Below are 17,592 nucleotides of genomic sequence, written 5' to 3'. Positions count from 1 at the left end.
AATTGTTTTGGCTCAAATAAAAACGCCTGTTACTTTTATTAGACTCCCCACGGAAGTATTTGCTAACAAATTCGACTTAGGGTCCTTCAATAAAACAGCGTAGCAGTTCTTAAAAGGCCGGCACCGCACTTGCGAGCATTCGGGCAATGAGAGTGTCCGTGGGCGGCTGGCCGAGATTCCTGCCCGAATGCCTTTTCCTATATACGTACTACTAAACTAGACTGTGTTAGACAGATTCATTGTGAAATATAATAGATTTTATTAGATTACATGGAATTTTGCTTGAACTTTTCTTAATAATTTTTAAAAGGACAATTTTAGCTTAAATCTTTTATATAATAGAACAAATTTAGATAGCGAAGCGCAAATAGCTCGTGGATTTACCTGGATATAGCTTCAGCAGCATGGCAATGCAGTCGATGCTGCGCGCGCATCTCTGCAGCCCTTGGAGCATGCGCGGGCGCAGCTCGGACGAAACACACGAGTGCTACACTGGCTGACGGAATACACGACAAGTGAAGGATCATTCGGTTCACTCGGGATAGTGATGAAAGGAGCGATGCTGTTTGTTCCTGTAAGGGGATTATTTATTTAGAAGAAATAAACAAAATGTTTTCGGGCATAACTTTTCGCATCAATCAATGCAATGATGCAATTGTATGTTGTATATATTATATAATAAAAATATATTGCATATCTATCTCCATGCCAGATTTCTGTATATTTAATTTTATAGAATAGGGGGTAAACGAGCCTACGGGACGCCTAAAAGCGCAGTCATTGCAGTCCATGGTCACCCATTTTTAGTGGGTGCGTCGCCAGCCTTTGAGGGAGGAGTATACTCTTACTTTAAACAATTGGAGATCGTATTAGCTCACTGATATCCAGATTGAGCATTCTGATAAACGAACTAGATCTAGACCCTCACACTTTAAAATAGATTTTCGTTTAGTTTTTGTAATCTTAACTGTTTTGTTTAATATTCGTATTATCTCTTTGTGTATGTCATGTTTGCCTATAAGTGCTTGTCACATAAAAAAATTGTATATTGTGGTTCTTTTACCAATGTATCAGTGTGCTGAGCGTTGGCAAGCTTTTATCAATGAAATAAAAATACTATATCTATTAAACCTTCCTATTAAATAATAGCCTAGCGGTCTTATTAAGTGGCAGCTGGGTAAGGGGTACCGGGTTCGATTCCCGGTTCGAGGGCAAGTTTTAATTTAAATTTGTTATCGGCCTTTGGGAGGGTAGTGCGGTACCGAGTGAGTGCCTAAACCGTACATGGAGGACACGGTCGAATTTCTAAAGACAAGCACGAATTATAAAAAAATCCTATAATCGCTGGTTAATGCACAAATCGTGCCAGAGCAATAAAAAAAACAAATAAAAGCACATACCTGTAAGAACACAGAAATATTCGGTCCACGACGTTTAATAGCATCAAGGAGACGCTCAACGGTACGGTGACGTGTCAGCACTTCTATGATGTCAGAGTTGCTAGATTCCTCCTTTTCCAACTCCAGTTCGCGGACTAAGTTCACGAGACAAGCTGTACATAGTAACAGAAGCTGGCAACACTCGGTTCGGAAGAGCAGGCCTGCAAATAACATTTAGAAATTTATTTCTTCAATACGGTATTACAGTCAATAAATAATATCGACATCGAAGGGGCTACTCATATTTGGTCGTAAAAACCGATAGTCGTAACAGCCGATGACGTTGTTATTTAGTACCTAATATTTATTATTGATTTTGGTCAATATAACCGGTATGTTGTTCTAAACGATGTCGTCGTAAACCTTAGAGTAGAGACTTTTGGGCCGTGGGGTTCAAGTGCACAGTCACTAATTAAAGGTTTAAGTTGGCGCCTGGTAAATTATAAATAGTACTCGTGACACCAGAATTGTTGCTTTCCTCGCTTAACGAATAAGTATAGCAATGCAGCGAGTGCGTTCTTTTAAAGGACGACCCTAAGCCGAATGGTTCGGAAATACTTCAGTGGGCAGCTGGTTCCACATAGTGGTGGTGCGCGGCAGAAACTAACTTAAAAACGCTTAGTAGTGGAACGACGTACGCCGAGATAAAACGGGTGAAAATAATACCGTACAATGAAAAATTTCATAAATTCGCTATGGGCTATCTAAAATCTACACAGAAGTCAGTCATTACTTACCAGTAATATTATTCACGATCGTGTTCAAATATACATGTAGCTGTGTTAAGTCGTGGTGACCCCTCAACCATGGCGCAGTGATTTGAGTCAGAACAGTGATCGCCTCACGCATTTGCGGCTCCGGGTTCGATTCATCTGACAGTATATCCGACAAGATTTCTATACCACCGCCCTGAATAGTAGGAAAAAATTTTCACTTTGTAAAATTTGTAAAAAGTATACTAAATATTAGATTTCTTTTTAAATTAAGTGATACCGCCGCCTATAGACAGTCACATTACCAGAGGGCTCGCAAGTGCGTTGCCAGCCTATAAATTAGTAAGTAGTAAGTTATCAATGAACGTAAATAGTAATTGGTTTATTACTAAAAAATAAAACATCGGGTCTGTAAATAAATTAACAAAATGATTTAGTTACTATTTATATGTGTGTGATAACATAGGACCAATTACGACTCTTAATTGTTATATTATTTTTTATATATTGCATAATAATATTATAGTATTTCATTTTCTGATGAGACTTTTACAAAAGAATACATAACCTATAGTCAAAAGTTATAAGTGTTTTATCAAATATTCAACATTGGAGCTGTTTTTCAGACATGTCAATGATAAGGGTATCTTAATATTTAAGGTACTTTTGTTTAGAATTTTTATGCCAAACACATTTCAGATATTTTGTACTTGTTTTTAAACGCGTTTATAAAAAATTAGCTGATTTAAAAAGTCAAATGAAATCGTTCTCAATTACAAACTATATTGAGTACTATTTTATTCCGCAACTTCAGTAAAAACTTACCTCTTCAAACTGTTTGATAGCTTCACCGGTAATACAAACAGTAGCTAACGCCCTCAAAGACAGAGCTTTAACAGAACTTTTATTTGACTCAATAATAGCTGTTAAAAGCGCCCGGGGCACCCCGCAGTCCACGAATGGCAGGTCGGTGATACTCTTGATGATCTTCGTGCACTTGTCGTGAAGATTTCCCTCGGTATTACCACTTAGCATAGCCAAGTGGCCGATTGAAGTAAGTGTACTTTTCAAAATCATGTCCGACGGTGGTTCTTCGATTATTGAAACCAGTGTCTGAATAAAATAATTATAAAGTTGTAGGATGTAAAGTTCTATTTAATCAAATAAATTATTTCATCTATATTATTCATATCTCATTAGGTGATTGTTACAGTTAACTATAATAAGTTATTTGGTTTGGTCGATAAGGTCGACGAACCAATTTAAGAGTAGGTTAAGAAATAAAAATTGTAATTGGTAAAAACAATTTGTTATGGAATTAACAATTCTTGGTTATGGGTTCCCAAATCTTACACATTGTTATAAATATTAACAAATTTTAATTTTAGGATAAAAGGTAAAACATTTCAGACTATGTTCTATGAACTATGTTCAAGCTATCCTGTGTGAGATTGTAAAATAAATGAAGTAACAATAGCACGTTTCATTAGATTAAGGAGAAACAATAATTGTATTGTTGATCTATATATATACACATATATGTATACGCAATGCCATCAGTGAAACCTGCGAAGAACTGCAAAGTCATCGAAGACACAAGGTTTGATAATATAATTGTAATAATATAATAAAATATAAGTGTTATATACAGATATATGAAATGTTTATCTAAAATGTTGTTTATTGGAAATAACAACTAAGGATTCAAGTTTCTTGTCGATTCCTGGTGCATAAAATGAACCTAATCACGATTACAGCTCAAATAGGGTTCTCCCCCAGAGGTACAGATTTAACCATTTATTTAGCAAGTATAGCTGTAATCTTACCTAAAACTTTAACCTTAGACACTCAAATGTTATAGATGGGGTCTGTCAGGTAAAAAAGGCCTAAGTACCTAGGTATAATGATAAATTATCATGGAGATAGACGATAGAGATCATGAGAGGTTCTAGTGACTGTTTTTTCGTGTATTTCTATCTCTTTACGCTGTTATAAAAATTCACCCACACACTGACTCACATACACATACTAATGCTTTTTGTTAAAAAAAACTTCTTGTACACAGTTTAAAAATCAAAATAGTAATTTAAAATAACCGACAAAAAAGTTACCCTGACATACGTATTTGTTTTCTTAAAAGGGTTCCCAAATCTTACACATAACTCATTTTTATTCCAAAAATCAGTGCTAAAGAGAATATTAATTATTAAGTACTTTGTATTCGTATTTTTGTATTGGCAACCCTTATGTCACCCCAGGGAAGCCGGATTCTCGAGCGTCCAATGAATATTGCATGCACAAAATATTATATAGAAGCTCATTCAGATTCTGCGATACGCCGCAACCTGCATCTTAATGATTTAAACGCTAGGACCTAGTTGGTCAAGTGGCTAAATTACATTACAATTTTATGCGTAACTCCTTGGAATTGAAATAGGTTTTTAATAACCACGAAAAGTATTAATGATTAAAGATTGGCAGAGAATTGTGTGTATTTTATGAAAGTTTGAATATAAAATATATGAGACATTTATTTTTTCTTATGTGAGCACTATGTATCTACATAATAATTTAGTTATCTCCTGCATGTTTTTTATAACACAATGCGTTTATTTTACTATAGTAGTTTTTTATATTGTTTATATATACTTGGTCACACAAATCAATGTATACAAAATATTGTATAAACTATTTTAAAAGAGAGTTAACTAACTTAAATTTTTTTTTAAATATTTTTAACTTTTAAAAGTTCAATTTTGACTTTTAAAAGTTCCTTTTTAATAAGCCTAATTGAAATAAATGAATTGACTTTAAACGACTAATTTAATATTTAGCCAATATTGTAAATTAAACAATACTAACAGGACCTATGATTTTTAATAAATAAATTAATATTTTATTATTAACGCTTTTTGCAGAATTGTTAAAATACCTATTAAAACATAAATTCACATCGCGAATTGCTGACATGGGGAAAACACCGATCATTTACGTGATGTTTTACATAATATCCGATTCACTGTATTGACAATAGACGTTGTATGATAAAAAATGGGAAATGTTCAATATGAAATGTCTCATCAACTTTTTTTACATTATTGGAGACATGTACCCGATCATTAATGTCTGACTATCCTTAGAGTCGTTCATTAAGATATTAAAATGAGTTTACTTAAGTTAAAAAAAGAGCGTTCACTTTCGCTAGCTTTTCTAATCCTCTATGATGTACCTGTAGATTTTGTTCTTAAAATATTTTCTAAACATATTTGTTTGTTTATACCTACAATCTTTCATAAAGCATATCATTAATATCCATTGATATGATGAAACTGAACAGAACGAGCTCCATAATCCGTGTTAAGCAAAAGAAATTAAAAGATTATTACCTTCATCTGCTGAACAAGAACAGCCTTTGTTGTTTCCAAGAAGATACCGATCAACGTATCTATATGTTTCTCGACCAGGTTCCACTCGGGACAGGACTCGTTCAACTCAATCTTCACGTCCTCACCTATATCTATTAACTTCTGCAAATACAGTTGCAAGGACATTTTGATTTTGTCCCATCTCTCTGGCGTTTCGCCTGGAGGCTTCGTGTTTAAGGTTATACTGTGTGCCAGGACGAATTCATTGATATTTGCCACTAATAAACATATCTGTTCTTCGCTGATTTGCTTCAACTCCATTTGCCTGTAGAAATATATAAATCTTGATTAATCTGGTATTATGAGTGAGAACAGTGTTGGCGTAGTGTCTTCAACGTGCGGCTGTCATCCCTGGGGTCGTAGGTTCGAATCCCGGCTGTGCACCAATGGACTTTCTACGCATTTAACACTCGCTTGTACTGTGAAGGAAAGCCTCGTGAGGAAACCGGCATGCCCAAAAATCTATGTAGTCTGTACTTGCCTATTAGAAATGATCACCGAACAGATGCAGAAATCTAAGGCCCCTCAAATGTTGTAGCACCATTGGTATATATATAAATCTGGTATTATATACTGATTCGAGTTATAGACATAATATTGAGCAGGAAAGAACACTCTCTAACAAAATAGAATTTCCAGAATTTGTCATTTTTAGTATGGTGGTTATATCGCAATGTCGAAGGAAAATCAACGGAATGACCCCACTGTCATACACATGCCTTTGAAAAAAGGATACTTTTAACTTATTCGAGATGTCGCAGCTTGTAAATACATATAAGGAAATTGGTATGCTAATATGCTTGCGTACATTATGTACTAATTTTAATTACTTAATATCCTGTTTGGTAATTGATATTTAATTTTAAATACCTTATGGTAATTCATAGTCATTTAATCTAAAATAATTATATTTTTACGTAGCTGATATTTCAAGGATATGGAAAAATAGTACAGGTTTGGCTATAAAGATATTATTCAAATTTTAATCAAGTGAATGAATGGCATTCAGATACCAAACATAAAAATGTTTTGAATTATTTACGGCACATTATGGACAGTAATGGTCTAACTAACGCGTAAGCAAAAAATAAATTACCTCAAGACGTCACTGTACTGGTGGACTATAATCTGACCGTGAGTTTGGACTTTTTTGATGTTCCCCGTAATTGTTGCTGAACTGGCCGAGACTAGTGCTTTCATTTCTGCGCCTAACGGCTTGCTTTGCAACGTCGTCATACACTCGTTCTCGCAGGAACCAACTAGGTCACATAACCAATACTGCACTGGCTCGGGCTTCCGGTCACATAATCTCTCCAAAGTCGTCTGGTCTATACTCCTTTCTCTATATAGTATCTCGTTTTGATTATTCAATACAAGCCTGTGAAAGAAACTCTTGTTAATTACTGCAATTATGACAACAAAGCTTGCAGTTAATGTTGCGAAACTTACCCGCTGCTATTGATGTTCTCTAATAGGTTCACGCGTCTCACATTTTTGGAACCGCTTTGGGCGCCGTTCATGTAGTCTTGAGGCGCCAACATTTTTGGTGTGGAGGTACAAGCTAAGTCTAGTTGTAAATCGGCAAAATTCATCTCTTCATCTTTTAATTTTTCTCGTTTAGTATCATGCGTTAAACTTTTATTGATTTTCGTGTTTGTCTCATACGGTGTCTTTTGCTTATCTTGGAACTCCAGCGGTGGTGTGACCTTTCTAAATTTGAGACTCTCGTCACTGCTTGATTTGTCTTTGTTAGCTTGTAATTCACTTTCAGTACCAATTAGCCTTTCATTGTAGTGAGGTATCAGCATTTCTTTTTGTGGGTGGCCTACGATCACCCATGAGTTTTGGTCTATTGTTCTGGGTAGGCCAAGGGCTGGTACCCGACTTCCATCTAGGATACCACCAGCTTGATTTTCTGCTATTTCAGTTTTACCTTTTTTAGATGGAAATATCCTTAAAAGATCTTTTGTCTTTTCTTTGGCTGCCATTCTTTGTTTGGCTTTGGGCCCAGCTTTCTTTGTTGGCTTTAAATGCAAGCTATCCAATATATTCTTGGCTAGTATGGCTTTCGTGGGTTTATGCATTTGTTCTTTTGGATACTTCTTCTTTTCTTCCTGTAAATCATTCTCATCTATATATCCTAAAGAATGATATCCTTCGTGAATGTCTAATATTTGTTGATCTAGCCTCTGTGCTTCAAAGTTTAATGATTGATTTAATCTGTTTCTCTGAAATTTGGGTGTTGTACAGATTGGTGATTCATCCTCATTTGACATACTTCGCCTGTATTCAGGTTTGACGGCTATAATTCTTTCAGTAGGTACATAAGAGACATTAGAAATAGGTGTTCTATTTCTTGGTTGATTATTAACTGCTATTTCATTATTGTGAGCCAATTTGATATATTCCAAGCTATCATCTGATTTATTTTTACTTGTTTCTAAGTCCTTCACTTTCGCTACTTTGCTGATTTTAGTGCTATCCGTACTAGAAACAAACTTTTTCGGAGGGTACTTTTTTGAGGGGCTTAATACATTTAAGTTCTTATTAATTACAGATATATCTTTGGTATCTTTTTCTATTGCACTTGTATTTAAATTATTTTCTTTATTACTAATATTGTTAGTAGATTTAGGACAAAGAATTATGTCACTACTTTTATTTCTGTTATCATCCGGCAACGGGCTATTCATATTCTTTGGAGAAGGATACTTACTTATTTCGTCATTGTTATTATCTTTTAAAAGTTCCAAGTGCTCCTTATCGTGATGTACTTCGCAATATTTTTGGAGATCATATGGAGTCTGTATAACACTGCTACTGCGTAAGCGAGGTTTCGGTGTTGGCGTCACAGGACTATTTGTGTTTGGACTGTCAGTAACATCTTTACTCTCAAAATCTATAGCTTGCTTAACAGTGATGTTTTCATTATTATTCGAATCATTACTACCAGATGACTTATTTCTGTCAGAGTTATCCGGTGATGAATAATACTGTGAAACTGGCGGAGAACTATCAGAATCGGAGAATCCGGAGTCTTGGCTTTTGTGACTGCCAGGACTGCCGTGACGTAACGGCCATTGGTTGGGAGCATTGTTCGCTCTTGCTATGTTATCAACGCTGTTGTTTCTTTGTTCGGGTTGGTTAGCGATCCAGTGCGGCAATTGAGGCTCCCAATTTTGATCTGCTCGGTTATTTGGACTCCAAGCAGGTTCAGCCACAGGACTGCTGACGGTCGGTGGTGAATCACCCCACCACACCTTACTTCTTGTTCGTTGAAAATTCGACATCCTGCAATAGAACAAAGACTTGGGTAAATGACTCGTGGGAAAATTGGTAGGTTAATGATCGGTTGGAGTGACGTAATTCCTTGGTCCATTATGTGTGACTACGATTGAGGTGCGTGGTGCATGATGCGTGTCGATCATAGCTTAAATTGTGTAGCATTACTAAAGTGTTATATTATTATTAAATATTATAAGAAAGAGACGTATGTATTAATACAAAGCACGGGCTGGCAGATGTTTGAAACCGTTGCTGAACCTATTGTGTCTAAGTACGAGGGCTTGGAGTGTTTTCATCGGTCGTGATTTCATCTCCCCTCGTGTTTGACCTCAAAGTCTATTAACAACCACTGATTAGCAAAGTTGTCAAAAACGCATTCATAAATGTAAAAAAGATACGATAGAACATGTGACTCAATTTTCTGATTCATTCGCACCTGAATTGGTTACCGGATAGAGATACATGTTTTCTTAACTCGTCAGCAACGTATTACCACTTCTACGATAATGTTTAGCAATAAAATTTCACAGACACAAAATCAAACGCCTATTATGTGCAATATCAGAGTTTATTCAATGTAATGTTGTGGTAATCGTCAAGCCTAGTAAAGTCATTTTGTCATGGTTACTCCATAACATTTTTCAGATCAGATTTCAAAACCAGTACTAACCGGTATGTGTTAACTGAGAAAACTTGTTAATTTATAAATGTTTTTACTATGACTGTATATTATTGTTTATTTACGAATTTATAGCCTTAATTTTTTTGGCTTTTTTCGAGATGACATAAAAAACATGACGTACAGACTCGACTTATAATCGGGTTCGGTTCTGTTCATCGATAGCAAACAACGTCTATGGTGAGAGAACGTCGAGGTATTTGCCACCGCGGGTAATAAATCCTGTCAGTTATTAGATATGCATTTGTCGCGCTCCTAAACAAGACTGCTATGGTTACTTTAATATAAACAACAGATGTTTTAATGTAACATATCATGATTTTATTATATTATTCTGTAAAATAAAAAAAATCCGTGACAGTATTTCAATACACACATAAATAACGATTGGATTATTAAATCATCAAATCTTTTACGAAAACTACATTCTTATAAACGATTTGACGTTTATACATACATATTTATAACAATATATACTTACGTAAATATACATTAATAATTATCTTTATTCTCCACGCATTTTATGCTATATTTCTTTTACGCAATCAGGAGTTATGACAGTGTAATGGACTCTGTTTAGTCGGTTAACTAAATACTTGTGTAATTAGTTAAATTAGGTTCTATTAGCGCTCATTATTAACTGATAATTGGGTTAGATACTTGGTCAAGAGGTATATGGATTGGATAATACAATTTTGAAATATACGAACATATAAGGGATATAAATTACATCAAGTAACCCAAATTCATATGTAGTTTTTTAATTTACAACATATCTTCACCAAAATTAAGACTTAAGACAAAATTGTTGGGTTATACAATATGTATAAAAAATATAAATATTTATTATAATTATATATGTGTATTTAATAATATATAAATATTTTTATTTTATTATATTGTAAAAGTTAAATGTTTAAAGTATTAGAGGCTTAATTATTATTATTATACTATGCGAGTACATATATTTTACTAAGCATTACATTGTCAAAACTAATATCAAAATATAGAACTAATTAAAAAATTAAAAGGTAAAATTGTCGGTCATCTGTATATCACACCAGTGTTAAATCAAATTATAAAGGTTATAACCGTCACTTATAAATCTCAAGTGCCCTCATATTTAAAACGCTTTTCGTTTAATTTTTAGTATTCCTTTGTTTTAGGTGAGAAATTTTTTATTACGATTAATTCGCATTATGAGGGCGCTGTTGTATGCGGGATAACGTACAACTTAGGTGTATTTCTAATTTTGTATAGGCCTACGAGAATTTTCAAAGGAAATGTGGAAATCTAAAGCGAGGATTCTAAGGGTAAATCCAATACGTTTTTGACAAACACGAGTCATACATACATAGCGTGAACTATGTGGTTTCTGAATCTTACCGTGAAGATGACTTTGTTATAAATTATATGCAAAACCAGTTATGCATGTTTGACCGGAAATTATGAAATCCACTAAACATTTAAGTTAACAAACGGTACATTGTCAAAATGATTATTATCTATGGAAATTAGGTAGTAAAACTAACTCTTGGAAAAGCGGGAATGTGTTTTATTATTATATTCATTGCCTCCGTGGCTTAATTGTTAACAGATATTACATATAAATCCGTGGTTTTGACAACCTTTTTAGGTCTGGCAATCAAATTTTTAAGTATCTGTTTCATGATCATTTGTCACTCTAATAGGCAAGTAGCTGATCAGCCTCCTGTGCCTGACACACGCCGACGACTTTTCGGGTCTAAAGCAAGCTGGTTTCATTATGTTTTCTTTTACCATTTGAGCGAATGTTAAATACACACAAAGAAAGAAAGTCCATTGGTCCAGGGAATCGAACCTGCTCTATATTTATTTTACCATACATACCATTTTATCGATATAACATGTATGCTAGTAATTCTATTATTATGCTTTTAATGTAATTTTTTTACACAGTAACATTTATGTGACTAAAATTATTGTCTAACTATTAACACTTACATGAGACAAAAAAGAAAACAAGACAAAACAATAAAGAAACAACAATGAATGATAAAATATGTATATAGTTAAAGTAAAAATTATAAAAACAATAGACAGTGTTAAAAAAAATATGAACATACATATGTACATAGAAAGATCAACAAGACCGTTAATAAATGAAGTAGGAAACATGTACAACCTTAAACTATAAGATAAGTTGGGAATTTTATCAGGAGTCTTTGACCTTCCGAGGCCCTTGTCGACTTCCTCAGTATTTGATACGCTTCAGTGACAACAATAGTGCAATTTGCTTATTCAGCTGTTTGACATTGAATATTGAATTTTGGTAATCGCCTTCATGTAAACAGAAAAAAGTATATGGAGCCGTAAAGACTTTATGTTTTGACGCTAATAATTTTGTATGATATTTAAAACGGCTCTGAAATTAATGAGATATCGCATCGCAAAATACCTTTAAAAGAATTGTATTTTTTTAAGATTGAATTATGTATATTTAGTAGAACCGTTTTCTTACAGTTAAGTTAAACGAGCTCGAAATGTTTATGTTCACTAGTTAAAGTGACAAACTATTTAACTGTTTAATCTCGTTCATATGATAAAAATTCTTTTGATTTGAAATTAATCATTTATTTATAATTTTTGTTATTTCGACTATGTAGTTGCATGTTTTTCCCACGGGAAAGAAAGTGCGTGCGCCTATTTCACCATGCCTCCTGCTGATAGAGGACAAATCTTTGTTTTTAATTTATTATATTATTATTAATTACTTAAGATGTTTTGTGGAACATGGTGTAATGGTTGCTCCTTACAAACATTGTGTAAAACAAAAAACTTCGCGATTAAAAAGAGTGGCGGAGAGTTTATTGCCAGTTCTTCTCTTCGGTACTCTATAAGAGAGAAACGCTACCCATGTACCTGCATTAGCGAGAAACTCGGGTTAGTGAGAAACCTTAATAAGCGAGAATGAGATTGTTCTCCCTTGAACTCTCGCTTATTCAGGTTCGACTGTATATATATTTTTTGACGCTCATAAGTGTACATTTTGTAACCTTTATGAATAAATGATTTTTGAATTTAACGTGTGCGTAACTGATCAGTAACTGAAAAAATGTTTCGCAGGAAATCGAATCCAACTACTCTGGGCTTGTGTTTCAACCGTCTAAGCTAAGGTTGGGGTGAATTCCGGACAAGTAGATTTTAAACAAATGCACACGATATCGTGGGGTTTAGGCATGATCGTAAAATAAGGTCATACAGATATTTAATTCGGCATTAATAACACCATACACCGATCGTGCAACAGAGAAAGCATGACTAAATTATACAGGCGATGACACATTTACATCGCTCCAATGGTTACGACATGGCTTTATAGGAAAACATTATTCTTAGAACACATTCATTGCACAGATTGATTTGTGATATATTCTTCATAATATGAATATGAAAGAATCGACACGCACAAATTTAAATTGGTATGATCTGATTTATTAGGACTAGAAGGTGTTTGTATGTTCTAGTGCCTTATTTATACTTTACACACATTTTATTTAATTCCAAAAGATACTTAAATAAGAAACTCTTATTTATTGTTATTTAAACATAATGTGTTTGTTAAGCATAACAATGTGTAATATTTGGGAATCCTTTTAAGTAAAAATTCCTGTGCTCTTAAGACCATTTCTATGAACAATTCAAAAACTAGTAACACGAATTTAATAAAGTTATTTAGTTTAATATACATAATTTTTTTTGTTATAAAAACAACACAATTGAAACAGGTGCAAGATAGGTACGCAAAATTTATATTGAATTGACAAATCAATATAAATTTCACAATACAGATATATAACTTGAGAAATCTCCGCGTTATAGGGGGGAAATAGTGCCATTATATGGGGGACGGAAATCGCGTTATACGAAGAGGTGTTCCGTGTTATAGGGGCACCGCGTTATAGGAATACTACGTTATATGGGGGATTACGTATATAGTGATGTGATTAAAATTTTTCAATTTATTTAACTTTTTGCTTTGCCGTATTCTGGGTATCTACTGGCCCTTTGGCAACTTTGGTAGCGATGCCGAGAAACCACGAGCCAGTAGATCAAGCGACGAAAGTGGAAATGGATAGGCCATACACTCCGAAGAGATTCTAATTACATCCCCAAGCAGACGCTTGATTTTAACCGCAAGGAAAGCGGAAGCGTGGCCGTCTCCGGAAAACCTGGCATCGTACAGCAGATGAGGTAAAGAGAGCCGGAAAGACTTGGAGCGAGGATAATACGAGGCTCAAGACCGAACGCGATGGAGACACTGTGGACGCTCTCTGCCCCATCTAGAGGTTATAGGACGTTAAGTCAATACATTATAAGGCAAAATTTCGTAAATTTTATGATTAGACTTAGGCACGTGTACCTAAATGTTTGACACCATTTCAATAAAAATATCAGTGCTTAAATAACTCGAAGACTAGGTATTTTTAAATTTGCCTTTATTTTTGTTAATATCATGTCATCCATAAATGAAAGTTAAAAGTCATTTAATATATACATTAAATGCTTCTAATTTTACATTTACTGCCAGATGTCATATCAATGGCGTAGAACGGAAGAGAAGAACTGGCAATAAACTCTCCGCCACTCTTTTTTAAATTTTAGCCAATACAATGGAGTTAGATAAATGCATTTTGAAGTAATAATAAAAATTGGGGTTGGATACTTAGATCAAAATGTATTAGGTGGAAGTTTGTCTAACATTTTTCAAGCATCTATAAAAAAAGTATCATGTTTGCGGATGTCCTAAGTCATAGTGAATGCACTCAATGTGCAGCTGGCATAACGGTCGCGTGTCATCTGCTCATCGCCATACGCCACGCTTGGTTGTTTCGCGCGTGCCATTGTGATCGCCATATTATATGTTCGAATTTCGAAGAGACCCATAGATCATAGACCACACAGAATAGTATACTATGAAAGTGTAATATGTACCTACTACTGAAACTGAAGTGCTCATGCCGGACCACAGACCGACCCATTAAATATAACTATGTAATTGTAAAAATAATTTTGTATTGATTTTTATATTTAAAAAATTATCATTCTATGTATGAAGAATAGATGATATACATATCATATATACTTTAAACAATAGAAAAAGTTAAAGATATATGTAATTGTACCATATACCATAGACTACAACATAAATTCCGCATTGTTTTAATAACACGTCACAAACGACCGATTAAGCATAAATTAATTGGACCTTAAATGGGTATTACCTCATACCTATATGTTATACGAACAGAAGTAAACTAATGTTGGACAATATTTTTTTTAAAGAACACAACAGGTAGTACAAACGGGTAGAAGGTAGATGTTAAGTAATTCTATCCATGGACACTCAACAGCCAGAAGGCTCGCAAGTGCGTTGCCGACCTTGTAGGAATTGGTACGGTCTCTTGAAGGACCCTAATATTATAGAATTAGTATTATAATACTATTTTAATTTATAAAGAAATATGCCTTAAATCATGTTAAAACCGTTATGGTTATAAAATCGATAGTGTCATCCGTGTAGTGATTCGATCTCTATGGTTACAGCCAGGTGTTAAAATTCCCTTATTCGCGAGGGTCACCGCTTTGGCCCCTTGGCGCTACGATACAGCGTGTTCCCGCTTGTAAAGATGCTTTTGTTAATATTTAAATTCAATATGGTTTTAACGTAAATTATTCTTGCAATTTAAAAATCAGGTGCCAGATTGTCAAGCACACAACTTTTAAAATAATTAAAAATATGAATAAATTTTGCTACTTGACTATAACACTTGCACAAACTAACTAGAATATTTGTTTTGAATAATTATAAATTCCAAACGAATTATGACACGGAAATTGTCATTAAAATAAGAACTGATAAAAGTTAATTACAGAATGAATAATTACTGTTTCTGGCAATAGTTTAAGTTATATAATTTATGAGCCTTTATAAATTATATAGAGCGAGCGAGCTAGAAAAAAATTACAACTTTGAAGAGAGAGAGAGGATATTTGGCGTTTAAGTTAAATAATTGTTACTAGCAACACATTTCTTTAAAAAACACAGTGGCGCTATAACCATATAGCTTTGTGTCGCAGATTTCTGTATCTGTTTTGTAATGATTTGTTTTTTTAATAGGTAAGTCGGCGATCAGCTATCTGTGCCAGACGCCGTCGACTTTTTGGATCTAATCTCTTCGTTTTGTTTTGGTTTGAGGTATCAGTGTTACGGGCCACTATCTTCTTAATAATACTCTTTGTTCTTAGCGCGACAGTGCCTTGTGAAAAGGCTATTTCAGCGCAGAAGAATCACGTAGTCCTGAAATGCGTATCTTTGGCTTTACAAAGAACTCCTCGGAACACTGACACCTGCGAAGTGCCCAGGAAACTTCTGAGCTAGAAGCAACTGGGCCGCCTTAACTAGCCAGGACATGACGATGTGCGTAATCCGGGCAAAATGGGCGTTTAAGTGCGGAAATTGAATCCACACTTCATACATACGAGGTTTCAGAGAAGTGATTTATTTTAAAATCCGTTTAAGCGCATTACAGGATTAATAATTAGCGAGGAAATCTGGGTTGTGTAAGCTTTTAAGCATTTTATCTCATTACGTGGCTTCCTCTTACTTTTAACTAGGCAACTAGGTGCGTCATATACTTGATAATCTATCCGCCTATATTTTATTATGTTACGAGGAAAACGGACTGGAGGCTCACATGATGTTAAGTGATACCGCTGCCCGTGGATACACAGATCACATTGACAGAAGGCTCACATTGCCGTCCTTTTGAGAATTGGTACGCTCTTTTCTTGAAGGACCCTAAGGTCGAATTGGTTCGGAAATACTTCAGTTGGCAGCTGGTTCCACATAGTGGTGGAGCGCGGCAAAAACTGTCTTAAGAAACTCTCAGTAGTGGAACGACGGACGTCGAGGTGATATGGATGGTATTTATTGGTACAAAAATTGAGTTTAATAAAAGGTTATAATTTTTAAACTTTAATATGTGGCAATGCCTGTTCAAAGGTTATTTATTAAAAGTATTTTATTATTTATTTTAATGTTCAATTGTTTTAATAATAAGCAATAATTCAAAACATGATATCATCATGCATATTTGTTCTGTGGTCACATTGTAATTTGCGCAAGAGTACCAACACTTCGTATTATCATAAATTAATCATCGTTTATTAATACAACTTTTATACTTATGTACACAATACATATGTATCCAACTAATATACTATTCGAATAGATTTTCAGTAGGTACTTAAATTAACTTATATTTTCCTAAAAATATATGTTAATTTGTTTTCTAAAATAAAATATTTTTTAATTTCTTTTACGGTCTAAAGTGAACAGCCTGTAAAGAGAACCCCAAACACCCGGCAACGCTTACCGGTTCCCAAACATCTGTCGGAACTCGAAAAGGCTCAATACTGTTGCAATGCCCTTGCACTTGGGGTACAATTAAGTTACAGACATAAAAACTTATCTTATATGTAATTGATGTAACGAAAATATTTCTATATGATTTAACACAGTGTTACGGGATTAAATATTTCATTTATTTAATAATTTCTATATAATAAAATTAAGAAATATAGCCTAAACGGATTGCACACGATATACGAAGAACATTTTGTACTAACCAAGACAATTTACTAATTAATTGGTTGAGGTGGGTTTAGGAATTTGTAAGTGTGTGAGTGTGCGTTTTAATATTATTCTTTTTGGCCGCAGTTTTCTTTTGTTTCTTTGGCAAATTTTCTTTTATATTCAAGTAGAACAGTGTGTTAAGTACAGCTACTTAACACAGATTTAAAGGTTATATTCAGGCTTAGCGCGAAGCGTGACTTCTGTTTGTCAAAAATGTATGGGATTCAGAAACTCTTAAATGTAGTACAAGAAACTCTAATATACCACTTTGCCCATAATAACTTCATGTAAATAGCGTTCATACATTATAAAAATAATTCGTGAACAGCTGAAGTAAATGCCCGACCTCAGGACACACAAGCCTAACCACGGC

The 17,592-nt window shown here is 34.3% G+C and overlaps 1 protein-coding gene across 1 annotated transcript in view; it reads right to left on the bottom strand.

The window, feature by feature from the left end:
* Positions 1-17,592, bottom strand: part of LOC125051494 — a 40,399-nt gene that overhangs the window by 1,052 nt on the left and 21,755 nt on the right. Inside the window, exons 3-9 of the mRNA XM_047651822.1 lie at positions 7,027-8,868; positions 6,674-6,955; positions 5,539-5,842; positions 2,978-3,265; positions 2,177-2,348; positions 1,401-1,600; positions 385-572 (exon numbers count right to left, since the gene is read on the bottom strand). Coding sequence (XP_047507778.1) covers positions 385-572; positions 1,401-1,600; positions 2,177-2,348; positions 2,978-3,265; positions 5,539-5,842; positions 6,674-6,955; positions 7,027-8,867 — 3,275 coding nt within the window. The 5' untranslated portion in view covers position 8,868. The remainder of the gene's footprint in view (positions 1-384; positions 573-1,400; positions 1,601-2,176; positions 2,349-2,977; positions 3,266-5,538; positions 5,843-6,673; positions 6,956-7,026; positions 8,869-17,592) is intronic.

The sequence above is a fragment of the Pieris napi genome, chromosome 8 (genome assembly GCF_905475465.1).
Source record: "Pieris napi chromosome 8, ilPieNapi1.2, whole genome shotgun sequence".
In the NCBI taxonomy this organism is placed as follows: domain Eukaryota; kingdom Metazoa; phylum Arthropoda; class Insecta; order Lepidoptera; family Pieridae; genus Pieris; species Pieris napi.
The sequence above is the reverse complement of the archived record's forward strand: the minus strand, read 5'-3'. Positions and strand labels throughout refer to the sequence as shown.